Here is a 16663-nt window from a genome sequence, read left to right as displayed (position 1 = left end):
TATTGTGAAGGAAAGGGCTAATGCAGTTTTGGGTGATTCAGGATATGAATAGAAAGGAAGAAAGCATTGCATGAACTATAATATATTAATCTCGCAAGCCATCCAGGAAAAGGCTAACTAGAGAAGAATGAATAAGAGAAAGTTGAGTCATTAAGGAAAAATGAGGCTACCGTTTATTTATCAATATTAATAAGGTCTATCTTAGTCCACTGAAACCTAACTGAATCCCATGTGCTGAATTCAGCCAGGAAATCTCTCCTTCGCTGTTGTTGTTGTTGTTTTCAATGTGTATGTTCTCAATGAAATACAGAAAATCACAATGAATAAAATTTAAGTTATTCAACTCTTTATTAATATTAGTCAACCACAGAAGAATTTGTTTACCTTTTCTAGTCAAGTGAAACTGTAGAATAATTTGCCTTCAGGATGCATTACCAACATACAGTCCTAAACTCAGAAATTCATCTGTCCTTTCTCGACAAAGCCACATGCAACTACGCTCCTTGATGAATGGAAAAGTGCTAACATTTTTCTTGTTCTTGGAAGTTTGGTACTACTACAAAGATTTTGGTTACCTTTTCCCCCCCGTCAATCTCTTTGGTCTCTGAAGATTTTCAGCAAAAAGAAAAGTTTTTCTTTTTTATAATGCAACATAGCCTAGTGTACCACATTATATTCATGAGTATAATACAAATTCAAGAAGTAGTTTAAATTTTCCCAGCAGCACCAACAATATACACAGAGAGAGAGAGAGAGAGAGAGAGAGAGAGAGAGAGAGAGAGAGAGAGAGAGAGAGAGAACATCAGCTTGTCTCCCAGAAGGAATGTAACACTCACTATAATGTGCTGGTAAGGATCTATGAATGACATTTTGGTCCCAGCTGCAGAACTGTCGCACTCCCCAGATCTTCTCTGGTAAATCTGGCTTCTTTAAGCCTACAAAACAAACAATTGTCACTGTTAAGTTTCATTCTGGACTCAGTCCCAAGATTTCAATGATGGTAACTGGACATCTTAGGAAAGGAAAGTCTATTAGAGTAGACCAGGTGGACTGAGCTCTCTATGTGAATAAAAATACACACATACCTTGTAGAGGAATGTTAAGCATATTTTGATACTACTATTTAATCTCCATATTTACTTGTTTAAAGTTTTTCAAAAGATTTATTTTGGTTTGGTTTGGTTTGGTTTGCTTCTATTTGTCAAGTACATTATGAGCCATTTATTGAATTTCAGAAAATTAAAATTATTTGTGAGGGACTGGAAAGACGGCTTAGTATTTTAACAGCTCTGTAATACTCTTGCAGAGGACCCGAGTCCACTTCTCAGCAACCTCATGGGGCATTTTGCAACCACCAGTAACTCCAGGTCCAAACTGTAGGGAGGCCTCTTCTGACCTTCATGAATGTCCACACCCACTAGTACAAACCCACACTCACACACACATATGCATAATTAAAGAGAATAAAGAAAGTCATTATTATGCCATGTATAATGAAACCATACATGTTCTTTGCTTTTGTGGTTGGTCAGCACTACATAAATTCACAATAGAAAGGTAATAGCTTTTTTACCTTGGGTATTTATTAGGATTCTTAAAAATGCATTCATGTTGAATTTGAACTTTAGTGAGGGGACTTGATTTTTGTTTTGATTTCTAAGTCCTTGGTTTAAATGGGAAAACATATATATTTAATTTACTTATTTGGGACATGACTTCTCTATGTGGCCAACTGTCCTGGAATTCACTCTGTAGCCCAGTCTGGACTCAGACTCACAGATCTACCTGCCTATGACTACTGAATGTTGGGACTAAAGGTGTGTGCCACCACACAAATATTTTAATAGAAAAAGTACTCTCTGTATTGTTTTCCATAATTTATTCATATTAAATTAAGATAAAAATATTCAGTGAAAGCTAATGTTTTAGTGCCAGAGGGAGTTATGCAGTGTGCTGAAGAAAAAAAAATGTCATCAATGCTCTTACACAGCTGTGACATAACCTGCCAAGCAAGGTATATATGAAGGTGTAATGGAGGCAGGACTGTTACCAGGGTGCCCAACTGCTTTCTTCTGATTGGATTTGAAGCCTGTTATACCACAGGGAATTTGTGCCTGGTACTGTCAACCTTGGTAAAACCCTATGGCTAGGAAAGTCATAGGTCCTTGGGAGGAATCTGCTCTTGTTGTTTTGTTAAATGGGCATATAAAACTGACTTCAAAATATTTTTGTTTGCATCTACATATTAGTGCTGATCTTAAGCTTTGTCATATAAGCTCCTTTCTGTAGTGGGCAGCATTCTTAACTAGTCAGAATGCTAGAACAATTGAATGCTAAAGTCTTAGCCCTAAATGGAGCATCTATATTACTCCCTGGTGCTAAGTCTGGGGAACACTGTGGAAGAGGGAGCAGAAAGAGCCGATGGCTGGGAAGTAGTATTATGAAACATTTCTTCTGCATATGACCTGTGTCTTATACCTAGGGACTCACATCAGCTGTGGCTCCCCACCAGTATCAAGCTCATCAATACTGCATCATGGATCAATACTGCATCATGCATCAATACTGCATCATGGATCAATACTGCATCATGCATCAATACTACATCATGGATCAATACTACATCATGCATCAATACTGCATCATGAATCAATATTGCATCATGGATCAATACTGCATCATAGATCAATACTGCAACATGCATCTATACTACATCATGGATCAATACTACATCATGCATCAATACTGCATCATGAATCAATATTGTATCATGGATCAATACTACATCATGGATCAATACTCCATCATGGATCAATATTGCATCATGGATCAATACTGCATCATGGATCAATACTACATCATGCATCAATACTACATCATGGATCAATACTACATCATGCATCAATACTACATCATGGATCAATATTGCATCATGGATCAATACTGCATCAGGGGTGGACAGGGAATCATGAGGCCTGAACATTATTATACATCTGGGCATAATCTTGAATTCCTGCTCTTTCATCTCCACCTCCTTAGGGCTGGGATTAAAACAGTATACTACCATGTCCAACTTAAATATAACATATTTATCTCTTAGTCATGCATTTTATTACATTTATTTATTTGTGCATGAGAGAGAATGTCCATGTGAGTGGATGTAAATGTGCTACAGTATGCGTGTGAAGGTTAGAGTACAACTCACAGGAATCTTTCTTCTACCATGTGGGTTCTGGGGACCTAATTCATGTTGCCAGGCTTGGGGTCAAGCACATTAACTTACCAAGTTATCTCACTGGCCCTGCTAATCATGTTTCTATCAGACTGAAGATGTACACAGCATGGGTTTTTTTGTTTGTTTGTTTTTCATTTTTCAAGACAGGGTTTCTCTGTGTAGCTCTGGCTGTCCTGGAACTAGCTCTGTAGACCAGGCTAACCTCGAACTCACAGAGATCTGCCCACCTCTGCCTCCTAAGTGCTGGGATTAAAGGTAAGCACCACCACCGACCAGCATGTATACAGCATTTTAAATCAATTTTAATCAAAGTGAATCCAAACTATCATTCTGATTTTCTTTCAACAAACCAATATAAGCCTATTGTGGGTTGTTTGCTTTTTTTGTTTGTTTGGTTTGGTTTGGTTTTGGGTTTGGTTTTGGGTTTGGTTTGTATCGCCTTGCTAAGAATGGTAGGACACACATTCTCAGCAGCACTCAGGGGTGGAGGCAAAATCATCAGGAGTTCAAGTCCAAACTCATGAGATTTTTTGTCTCAACTTTTTCTCTCCACAAAAATCAAATTTTGATGATAAATGACCCTGTACCTCTATGCTAGAGTTTTAATGTGTTGCCCTCACCAAAGTTCATTTTGATATTTAGTTTCCAAAGGCCAGATGTGGTAGTACGTTCCTACAATTCCAACACGTGAGGTAAGATACAGTAAGATCAATTCAAGGTCATCTGCTATTATGGAGTTTGAAGTCATCCTGGGCAATATGAGACCCTGTATTTAATTTTAAAAAGAAAGCAATGTAATTGCTAATGTCAGAATATTAGGCTCTGCCTCAGCTCCTCCCTCCAGTTCCTGCCTTTAACTACTGGTCTGGCTTCCATAAATGATGTGTTGTAACATGGCCCTGGAAGCCAAATAAACTGCTTCCTCCTCTAGTTGTGTTTTCCCATGGTCTTTACCATAGCAAGAAAAAAGCAAACTATGAGAGTGGGACTAACAGCCAACCTGAGGCTTGGAGAGGATAAACTAAGTGTAAACTACAACCCTGTCTCACTCTGCTAATCAATATTAATTCATGTTGCTCTTTTTCTTATCATGACATTTCCTAATTATCTACATATTACAAACAAAGCATCAGGATTATTTCTCTATTATGTTAAAGCTGTGCCTCTGCTTAGCCTCCTAGTGCTTTTGACATTGCATTTTAAATTAACAGAATGACAGCATTGAAAGTCACAGGCAATATTATATACTAGGAGATAATTTGTGACTCTTGTATTTATGCTATAGATAATATATATTTCTTCTGTTACAAATTCATTATTTGATAGAATCTTATTTAAGATTTATCATTACCAGGATTTTTTAAGCTGTTACTATAATATCTTATTTAAAGTGACTGATAGTAACACCCAGGTATAGTAATATACACTTGTTATAATAGCACCCAAAGGCTGAGGCCATAGAATCTGCAATTTAAGATCAACTTGTGCCACACAGTGAATTACAGGACACCCTGGGAAACTAAGGCAGAAAAAAGTAAAGGTAAAAGTAAGTAAAAGCCAACAGGCACTGGTGAGATGGCTCAGCAGGTAAAAGCTCAGTTCCTCTGCTTTTGTGGTTCCCAGCACCACACAGCATGGTTCACAACCACCAGTAAATCCAACTCAAGGGAATCCAGAACTGTCTTCTGGACTTTTCAAGGACCTTAAATGTGTGCAAACTCCCCCACAGGCACAAACACATACACATAATTACAATTTAAAGTAATAAATAAGATCAAAACAAATAAAATATAATAAAACATGAGGAACATAATTGACCATTATAACTGAAGTTTCTGTGTATTCATAGTAAGTTTACATAAACAAGATGGAGAACATCCTTATGTATAACATGTTCTAAAAAATGGAGAAATTGGCGTTGTAGAGATAGCTCAGTGGTTAAGAGTACTGGATACTCTTCCAGAGGAGCTGGGTTCAGTTCCCAGCACCTACATGGCAACACAACTCTCTGTAACTCCAGCTTCCAGTGGCCCAACACCTTCATACAAACATACTTGCAGTACACCAATATGCATAAAATAGAAATAAATAAATCATTAAAACATAAAAGGTGTGCACTGGATAAAAATATATCTTTCTGAAAAATGGAAAAATTGAACTGGTTTCTAACTAAAGGCCTCATATCTACTGACTAGCACTCATGGTGCTGGAAAGTACTACGCACATTTCCAAAGGAGAAACGTGACTATTACTCAGGTACAAACCCTGCAACCCACAATAGCCTGAAAGATATACTGGTTCAACAGAGGCACAAATGTTACAGAAAGAACCAATCACTTTTTAAAATTGGATTTAAGACCTCCTTTATAAGATGGAGCCCATATCTGACACTGCAAAAGTGGCCAAGAACCTGAGACTGAAGATCTTGTGGTCCCAAAAAGAAAACTTTCTACTATTATTCTGCCAAAGACTCATCAAAGACTCGAGGCTCAGGGATCTCTGTGGAAAAGGACGTGAAAAGATTTTAAGAGCTAAGGGTGCTGGATGACTAAGGAAACAGTGTCTTCCAGATACAACAAGTCTTAAACACTTATGAACTCACAGAAATTGCAACAACATCTGCACAGGTTCAAACCAGAGCTGAGAAGGGAAGTGGACACAAGAGTTCTACCCCTAGCCAAGAAGCTATTGCAACCAATCAATATTTTCCGGAAAAGGGAAAATTAGTGTTCTCCAATAGAATGTCACTGGGTACATCAACTACATTCCAGGGCAGGTCACATGCCCATGAGGAGGAGTAGGCTAACACAAAGTGAATTCTATTTTTTTTTTTAATGTGCTTTTTGTTTTGTTTTTCCCTGTTTTGTTTTGTTTGGGTAGGTTTTCTTTGCTTGTTTTTGGTGTGTGTGTGTGTGTGTGTGTGTGTGTGTGTGTGTGTGTGTGTGTATTTATTGTTTTGTTTTGTTTTGTTTTTGTTGTTGTTGTTGCTTTTTGTCTTACCAGACGTTTTGTTTAATTTTTAAATTTTCAGTTTTGGTTTTCGTTGTTATGATACATAGGACCATTATTGGGATCTATGAAAGCAAAGAGGGCTATGACTGGTATTCTCAATAAAGCTGTTCATGTTAAAAAAAAAAACTGTGAGTAGGCTGTGGTGTGTGGCCAGCAAACTTCTGTAGCTATTCAGTTCACAACTGCAGCTTTAGAAAAATATAAATGTTTCTCTGTAGACATCTGTTCATTCACGCAACAGCTATGCCATTGCTAAGTACAAGCACAGGCTAGGCACTAGATGCAGTGAATAAGGCAGAGCTCCTGCCTCCAAGAAAGCAAGAGGTTGTAGAGCTGGCAAGAATGTAGCATTGTGAAACACCTAATGCTTTTACATTACTAAAAGCTGTGCCAATTCCTAGGATTGATGTCTTTTGTTGGAAGGGCACCTTGAAATCTACCTCCTCTGTGAAAATATTTTTCATTAGTGCTTTAGTCTTATAACAGAAAACCATACATTCTTAACTTGATCAGTAAATGAGTCTTTCATACTTACTTACTGCAGGCTAAAACAGGAAAATATTTTCTACTGAACTATAATACACATGGCATACATAATATATATACATATACATATGTACATATGTATATAATAGAAGCTTAATGTGATACTTTCACTAAAAACAATGTCTAGTACTTGTGCTGTCCATATAAGAGCAGTTCACTAAACTGGTTTGTCAGCACAGTCTGACAAAGACTTTAAGATTAGGTTTTCATCTATAACCTCATTCTCATCTATTGTCTCCCCTCCTTTCTATTCACAACTATACAGGTATTCTTTCCTTTCTGAAAATATACGATGTTCTCTTAGATGAATAGCTGTAACCTACCTCTCTGTCTGTCCACTTATTTAACAAATGTTCGAGCCACTGTATAGCATCAATCAAAGTCCAAAGTATCAGAGGTAAGGTGACAATTGGGATACGTGGTCACCTTTGTAGGAACTTATATTCTATTGAGAAATCAGAAAATAAATAACGCAAGAGAAAATGGCAAGAGTCTCCTAAAGCTGGGCTCTGGAAAGGGGCTAGCCACTGAGGGTGAAGAAGTGAGCACAGAAGAGAATGTTCCCAGCAGGCATGTGGGAGAAGAGAGAGAAGTCTTGTGGCTGGCAAATAAAAACCAAAAGCAAAAGTGGTTCCTGGTGAGGTTAGAAAGCATTCAGGGCCTGATGCTGGAGGCCTCTGTCCACAGCACTTGTGAGCCAGCTAAAACAAGCCTAAGCTTCACAACTCAGCTTCAAGGTCACTGCCGCTGAGAAACTTTCTATGACCTTCAGAGCATGTCTCATTATGTTTGCGTTTTGGATTTCTTGAAGCCTTTCATTCTCCTTCCAACGTGTCTGCCTTCCCTTCAGGAATTAAAGCCACATGTTCAAAGTCAGTGGCCATGCTCACCTTGTCCGTGCAGCTATTCTGCGTGCCTAGCACGGTGCCTATAACACAGCAGGTTCAAGGTAAAGAGGAGCTCAATTGATAGATGTATGATGGGCAGAACTAGGAATGGTACCAAGTAAAATATGTGCAAAAAGGAAGTTCCCACAACATCACTTTTCCAGTGTTCCTCTTGTTCATGCCTAACTATATTTAATAGCAAAAGATACTATAAATGAAGCTCTACTTTAAAAAATAAAAAGAGGAACAAGTAAAATTCCACAAGAAGTGAGATGTCTATTCATTTAGAGGAAATCTGTTGCTTGGGACCAAAGCCTAGTGTCAGCAACTTTATTTCCTCTTTCCATATCCAGTAACTCCATTCATAAGTACCGTGTTCACCATCCAACTAACCGGCCAAAACCACATCCTCCAGCCAGACCTGGACAGAGACTTCCCTGGTACACAAGCCAAAGGCAAGAAATGTGTCCAAGATAGTTAACAGGTTAATTACCCAACTAACAGTCTTTCTTAAATAATTGTATTACTCTCTGGTAATTTCACGCAGCCATACAATGTGCTTAGATCCAACTAATATTATTAAATCTCCGTTCTCTCCTTGTTCTCTCCTCCCTCAAACTACAAGGTTAAGAGCTACAAGACAACTAGATATTAGACAAACATGACTCATGCATTAATCCTTTAGTCCTAGAACAACTTCCTTTTTCTTCTCTCCTTTAATTCCACCCAGGTCTAAACTGTTTCCGGCATTAATGAAACTTCAGGCTGCCTTAGAAGATTTCTGTTAACTTTTGCAATAAACAAAAATGAACTCATAGCTTTAGATGCCAGGTCCATTTAAAGTGGAAGCCATAGCCTTTGCAGGAACATGTGCTCACTGATGTCTTTCCTCCTACCTTCCCCAGATCTAATAATTCTGCTCTATTTTCATTTGTTTTTCTACGGTAAACTGTCCTTACAAAAAGCAACTTAGAGGAGGAAAGGGTTTATTCAGCTTCCAGTCACAGCTTCCATCCCATCACTGAGGGGCAGGCAAGTTGGGAAATCAGTCACATCATATCCATTCCCCAGAAGCAAATAAACTGGCAGTGCACATCTGCATCCCTGTATGAGGGAGATAGAAGCAGGAGGATCAGGAATACAATGTCATCTGCAGCTATATGATTTTGAAATCAATTTGTGATACATGAGACTGTGGCTCACAACCAGCCAACCAAACAACAGCAATAAAAAAGATGCACAATACGCAGTGTATACCAGTAATCAAATTTTTTAGTATTTTTTAATCTTAATGAAAATATTTTAGAGGCTTTGCCAAATCTTCCACTTGAAGGTTTAAATAGAAAAGAATTTGAAAGGTTCTTGATATAGAAACATTGTCAAGGCAGATGTGTCACAATCACATAACAACCCTGGAAACTGAGGAAAGAACAAAGGACAAATGACCATCATTTTTCCAATATGCCCAAAACCAGGAACAAGGTAGGCCTGTGGCATTTTAGGAAGAAGATGCCTCTACCCTCCTTAATCCCTCAGCATGGAGTTCGAACTAGGAAGGCAAGCAGCCTTGAGAATATACAGCTCCACTGCCTTGCTGGTCAGGGATGGGCAGGACATGGAAAATTCCACACCCCGGAAGGTGGCAGAAACCAAAGACCATGAAAGCAAACACCAGAAATGTCTTATACATAAATGGAATCTACACTGTCTGGGACAAGCAACCAACTCAGTAGACAGTAGACCAGCCAGATGGTTAGAAATGATGAAGAGAGACATGTATGGGGCTCCATGAGGAACTCCCCACAACACAGAGGGAGAAAGGTTGATTGAGAAAGACCTTGGTAAGGTATAGTTATTACTCCTGATGTGCTGAAAGACTGTAAGCAAGGATATGCCATGGGAGGGACCCAAAGGTGGAGAGGAAAAGCTAGGCAGGGACTCCATGAATTTAGAAAGCATCCTTCAAGCCACTTGCAAGTCAGATGTCACAGCAGAGAAGCACTCACTTAAGACATTTAAATAAATCTTTGTCCAAGCACTGGCTAGTAACTAAGCCATGCTAACCCAGAAAGACCCTAGGAAAAACAACACAGAAATTAAAAGCAAGAATGGGGGGGGGGGGGTGACCTGAGCAGATACACCTGAGGCTGAGAGCTATACAGCACATCTGTGAATAAGTTGAGGACGGTCACTGAAACAAATCAACCAACAATAACTTACCCATAGGAGATATCAGAATCAATATGCACTGTAATGTTCAATTTACCCCTTGATGCGCAATCTGGAATTTCAGTTTTCAAAAGTAACACCGTAAGGAGACCAGTAAGTGGGCTCAGCTGGTAAAGGTGACGCCACCCAAGCTTGAGCACCTGAGTTGAATCTCCAGGACCCCGTGGAGGTGGAAGAGCCTGCTCCTACACACTGCTCTCTGACCTCCTGCCCATGCTAGTTGTCAAACACACACATAAGTACACTAATATATGAGTAAATGTGATGAAAATATCAAGGTTTTAAAAGCAAACAAATAAATAAGTTTAAAAAAAAAAACCAGTGTGAGTCATACACCAAAGGTTCCAAAGTTGTGGGGGGGGGGGGCTGAGGAGGAGAAAAATGCCAACAAATATTAGCTTAAATTTCCCTGATTTTGATTTAAAAGCATATCAATAGAGCTGAGTTCCTCTAAGTGAGATAAATACAAAGAAGACTTATGTGTAGACACAGTGTTGAAATTCAAACATATAAAGAACAAATTTAAGAGCAAGAAGATGACAGCTGCTCATGCATGAGTTAATCAAAGATCAACAGCATCCTGAAAGCAGTAGGAGCACATATTCAAAGTACTGAAAGAATCAAACTGTACAATGAGAAAACCATAGCCACCAAATTCGTTCAGAAATACAAATACAGACACTGCCACAGCAGTAACTACAGGGAGAATTTCTTTTTAGATAAATACTAAATAAAAGATGCAGAACCCAAATCTAAAATGTGTGTGTGTGTGTGTGTGTGTGTGTGTGTGTGTGTGTGTGTGTATGTGTTTGGTGTTAAGAAACTAAAATGCTATTATCAAATTGAAGGAAGGAATCTTTAAGGGAGGTGAGAAACAAAAAGGGTGATGGAATACAGAAAATAGAAAAGCACTGGGGGGATTAGCTGACAGGGATAAGAGAAGCAGCTGGGAAGGAATATTAAGAAGGGGAAGAATGAGACCAAAGCATAATGACTCATGTCATGATGAAACCCACTACTTGCATGCTAACTTTAAAATTAATTAAAAATATTAAAGGACAGGAAATGTAGCTTAGTATTAAAACACTTGCCTAACATGCATGAGGCCTTGGGGTCAGAACAAGGAGAGAGGAAGAGAAGGAAGGAAGGAGGAAGGGAAGGAGAAAGGGAAAGAGGGAGGAAGGAAGGGGAAGAGGAAACCAGTGAGAGAGGGAGAGGGAAAATAGTAAAGAAAGTTATTTAGGTTGAAAAGAAGTGACAACAGATAATATCTCAAATCCACACAAAGAAACAGAGATGATGAAACCAATAAACAAATAAAATTTAAATAATAATAATATATTTTCTTATCCTTATCTTTATGACATAAGAAGATAAAATTACGCTGAGCTGATTTAAAGAGGCTAGGGTTCTGTGTGTGTGTGTGTGTGTGTGTGTGTGTGTGTGTGTGTGTGTGTGTGTAAAAATTGTATCACAGAGAGGGAAGTGATAAATGAAGTTATATAGGAGTAAGGAAAAGATACCAGATGGTCTGAATCCATAAGGAGAAATGAAGAACACCAGACTCAATAAAATGTACAGTAGCACCAAATAGTCTACAAGTATAATTTTTAGTTTTATCCCTACATTTTATAGAATGCATGAGGTTTATAGAAATATATTATAATGTTATAGCACTAAATTTATAACAAATGAAGATATTATATATGTGCTAGCAACAGCACAAACTAAGTAAAGAATTTTAACTACATGACAATTTTACAAAAATAAGTTACTATTCATATGAAGACTGTAACAAATTAATCCATGTATCTTAATTCCTAGACCAGCTAACAAACTCATTAAAATATTAATAAAATTGTTTAAATGGATCATTAGACCAAAACAAAACAAACTAAGGATCACCAGAATATAACTACAGAGTACAGGGAACAGAAGAATAAAAATAAATAAACATAGAAAAGAGATGTAGATAAACAGAAACTACAAAGGCAGATGGAAATCCAACCCTATCTCTATTAACAATAGATATGAAACCAGACTAGGTGAGGTGTCACATATCTGTATTCCCAGAACTTGGTAGGGTGAGTCAGGGGGATTATAAATTCAAGGTCAGCCTGGCCAGAGAGAACCCTGTGTCTACTGTTGGTTGCCTGCCAGGTTGAAATCGTAAGACTCTATTGCTTTAGGCCTCCCATACTTGGATATAAGGCCTAGAGAATTCAAGCTGGAACTGAATCTTCTCAGCTAACTAGTTTTCATAGCTTTCTCGGGTGCTATGCAGGCTCTTGAGCTGTTGGGAAAGAATTATCATCAACACTTTCATGTATGGAACCCTCATGCTGAATGGCGCAATAGTAGCATGACTCTAAATGGGTTAACCTATTACTTTCTAGTTGGAAATGAGTTCTATTCTACAGAAGGGAATTCATGTCTGGTACTGAAAATGTGATCAAAAGCCAACAGTTGGTGAAGTCACAAGTCTTACTGGGGATAATACCATGGTTTAATATTTTGGTTTTTTCATAAGTAGATCTGGGGGTCTGTCAAATCGCCTTACAAATATGTATGCTTTATGCCTATAAAAGAGTGCCGGTGTCAGCTTTGATCAAGTAGGTTCATTTTGCAATGAGTAGAGGTTATTGGTCAATTTGCTAAGAATAAGGCATTGCTAAATGATCAGCCATCCATGGAAAGAATGTAAGAGCCAGAAAAAGGGGGTAGAGTGGTGTGGAAGGCTGTCTTGTGGACATGACATGGTCATCATCCTCTGAACCCTCATCATCTGTGATCACATACACAGGGCATGCACAGATTGAGATGGGTAGTATCTTTTCATGGAATAAGATGGGGTTAATGAGGCCCAACTCCTCTCTGGAGACCTTCAGGAACTTAGTGGTTGCAGAAAGAGAGAGACATTTTCTTGAGTGCTGTAACCACGAGCCAGGTGCCCATGCTTTTAAATAACCATTCACCTATGCTGTAATCCTAATGAAGTTCATTGGATCACAGAAAAAGCCAAAATCAATAAAACATGAAAGCACAAGGCAGCACATATACGAGCCAACAAAAGGAAAGGGAGCAAGAGAAGCAGGAAAGAACAACAGAAGGTAATGAGGAGTGAGTGCAATCAAAACATATTACAAGCTTGTTTGAAACTGTCACAGTGACACACATCACTGTATATGCTAATAAAAACTAAAGATAGATAAATGAAAATAAGCACATACATGAATGAAAAATAAAGGAGAGCTACATAGTAAGAAAAGCTCTCAGAAAACGAAACAGCAAAGTTATGTACATGGATTTGCCCTCCAGTCAAAAGTCAGTGGATTTTAGACTGAATAATATCAAAGGTTTGTAAAAATATAAATAACGTCTGTGATACTTTAGTATTTCATGTATTTACAGTCCTGTGCCCATGTCAGTGTCCTGGCTTTGGCAATGTGATTTGCTTATATACCATGGGGAAACTTATTAAAAGGCACACAGAACTCTGTGTAACATTTTAGGGATTCATATCTGAATTATCTCTAGTTTATTTTAAAATACAGTTCATTGTTATGGGGGCTGTGGTGATGCATATCCTTAATCCCAGAACTCCGGAAGCAAAGGAAGGTGTATCTGTGTGTTCAAGGTCAGCCAGGCCTACATAGTGAGACCCTGTCTCAAAGAAGAAATGCCAATAGACCTCATTGATATGTACAATTTTCATCCCAGGAAAGAACAAAACAGTCCTAAGGGAATTGGGTTAGGATACAGTCACTTTCCTTCAAGTCAGGGTCATGTGTAATTACTGTCAGTGAGTGACTCTATTTGCAGTTCTGGTTAGGAATTAGCTTGCTCCTGGCCACTTTTCCCCTCCTATGACTGACAGTAAAGGCAGCAGATACTTTAGGTTTCTGTGGTATGAAGACATCCCTACCCAACTATCCATAATAAACACTAGGAAAATGCCTTTCCCCCCACAATTAGCTCAGTCTTACTACAACTAAGTTGCACAATGGTTACAATGACTGTTCATAAAACAGAAGGTTTCCTCTCTTCTTAGGAGGCTAAGCAACCAGGCTTCCTGAGTAAAGACTATCTTGCAAGTCTGCAGCAAGAGATATGAAGCTCATGGTTTGGTGGGGTTGGGTTTTTTTTGTTTTGTTTTGTTTTGTTGTTGTTGTTGTTTGGTCTTTTCTTTCCAATCCGCCCCCTCCCCCTCCAACTTATAATTAGAAACCTCCAGAACACTCAGAATTGGGATACATGTCCCAACACACACTTGCTTATGTCATGCAACCGAAGCTTTCAACAAGCGATAAATACCCTATGTTGTGACTAAAACCCATTTAGTCATGTCAGGGCGACACAGGCTTCTCAGAAAAAGTGAATTAAAAACTAAAAGTCAGGCCTGAAGTGCTTTGTCACTTCTGTCTCACTGCGGAGGGTGATGTAACAGAAGGGAGAGAGGATGGCTATAATTAGAGCCATGGCATCTGGTGGCGAGAAGGGAGGGAATTTCACTTCCTAGGTAGTGACATGGAGTTTCACAGAGTCAAACAGAGCTTGCTCCTTCCCCTACCCTGATCCTCTATTCATTCTGCTGTATAAAATGACAAGGAGTCCTTCCATCTCACAGACTCACGGGGGGAGGATAGAGTGAGCGTGTGTATGTAAACCCCAACCGCAACCCAAGGAAGTGAATACATTAATGTACTGTTGTTTCTAAAACTGATGCTTTCCCAAACTGCCTCAAACCCTGGGAGAGATGTTTGGCTCTCTGGAGAGTTCTAAGATGTCTGAAGTTAGCCTGCTTGTTGAGCAAATCTTATGGGGGATCATGTGCTTTTTTATGGTCAATAATGAGCTTTTAATTAAAAAAAAAAAGTGAAGTGCTTACATTTCAAGTCCGCTAGGATTTTAAAAGTTAAAAGCCTGGGCCACTGGCCTGCCTGATGCTAGAGCCAAGGTTTTCTCCGTTGTGCTGGATAAGCTGGTGTTAGCTCTGTGTCCAGTCAGCACCCTTCCGACACATGCACGACCACTCAGGCATTCCTGAAGCTCTGCTCCTGAACGGCAGGGGTGACGTTTTTCTTTTTTAACTAAAGCTAAGCACAGCTTTCTCTCATCCACAGGCAGAGAAAAATGAAGAGCAATAGGAATTAAAATAGTAAATACACCCAGGCACAATTGCACATGACTTTAACCTCAGCACTCAGGAGACAGAGGCAGACAGAGCCTCTAAGTCAGAGGCTAGCCTGGTTTACATAGTGACTTCTAGGTAAACCAAGGCTACATAAGTCTCTCTCTTCCTCTCTCTCCCCCTACCCCTCCCTCTTTCTTTTTTTCTCCCACCACCCCACACCCGCCCCACCTCCCAAGAAAAGGTTTCTCTGCTTAGACTCCCTTTGTAGACCAGGTTGGCCTTGAGCTCACAGAGATCCACCTGCCTCATTTACTAGGAGATGCAAATGCACACTCCCAGACTCAGAGGTTCAGGTTACCAAGCGCTAGGGTTTCTCAGCGCAGGCGCATAACTGCAGAGCCTACCCAGCATGTGAGCAAGAGGCAGCTGGTGCTGAGTGCTGGAAGCTGTCTTCTTCCTTCTGAGCTGATTTCGTTTTTTCTCTCTGCTTCCTCTGCTAGGTCTCTAATGCTTCCTAGTCTCTTACATGAACCTTCCTAAAAGCTCAACTCTCTACCCACAGCCACACACAGAGCACGTGCCAGAACTTCAGAGAAGGAACAGAGTCTAATGGCTTAAACTGCGACTTCAGAGAAGCACAAACTAGGAAGATACACAGGAAGCTGGCAAGGAAATGGTTCTGTTAGGTAAAGGCTCAAGGCTTAAGACTCTCCCACCCAGCTGTGGCGCCCCCTGGAGCTGTCCGCCTGCCTTCCAGCCAGTGTTCTGCATGATTGCTCTGTGAGGAAGCCGTTTTGATATGTCTGCTAGCCTGGACCCTTGTGTTTCTAAGTGGTAGCGCCACACAAGCTGCATGCCTCAACACACTGTCGAGGCCCTGACTCTGAACAGCACGAGGAGAGTTCTGCTTCCTTCCCAGGTTCTCTAGTTGGACCAGGAGATATTATTTAACTACTCTCGATGGATGGACAAATTCGTAAAGGAGGACTTTTCATGGTATACTGGGGAAAACGGCCCAGACTATAGATGAAGCTGTGTGCTGAGAATTAACATAAAGGAACTCCCTAACTATATAACCTAGCATCAAAAACTGCTAGGCATAGAAGCAGTTGCTTGTTTCAATACTATTTTTTCCCATATTAAAATTTATTTTTGTGATAGATCTGTGATCGATCAAATTGATTTCATTTGGTATTGTCTTAAAATTTTTTAAGACTTCTCTTATACAATTCATCTTGACCACAGTATACCCTCCCTCGAGCCCCCTGGTCCCCACTGCGCGCGCGCGCGAGCACACACACACACACACACACACACACACACACACACACACCTTCCGTCTTCCCCAGATTCATGTCTTATTTGTTTTCCTTCAGGAAAGATCGGGCCTCCCAGGGATAGCAGGTGAACACACCACAAAAAGTTACTATAAGACTAAATACACACCTGTTAATGATTTCCCAGTTACTTTGTTAAGTAATTGCATACATTATCTCATTTGGTTTTCTCAACAAGATAGTAATTATTATCAACATTTTTGAGATAAAAAACAAACAAACTAGATTTTAAAGCTTGAAATTACTGGTCTAATTGGCAACTCAAACTCAGGTAAACTCTACA

The 16663-nt window shown here is 39.4% G+C and overlaps 1 protein-coding gene across 1 annotated transcript in view; it reads right to left on the bottom strand.

Annotated features, from left to right (window-relative positions):
* Positions 1–16663, bottom strand: part of PLA2G4A (phospholipase A2 group IVA) — a 140325-nt gene that overhangs the window by 112357 nt on the left and 11305 nt on the right. Inside the window, exon 2 of the mRNA XM_084797446.1 lies at positions 837–935. Within this exon, the coding sequence (XP_084653572.1) occupies positions 837–869 (33 nt within the window). The 5' untranslated portion in view covers positions 870–935. The remainder of the gene's footprint in view (positions 1–836; positions 936–16663) is intronic.

Source organism: Acomys minous (genome assembly GCF_964271855.1).
Source record: "Acomys minous genome assembly, chromosome: 1".
In the NCBI taxonomy this organism is placed as follows: Eukaryota; Metazoa; Chordata; class Mammalia; order Rodentia; family Muridae; genus Acomys; species Acomys minous.
This window is presented reverse-complemented; position numbering and strand designations above follow the sequence as displayed.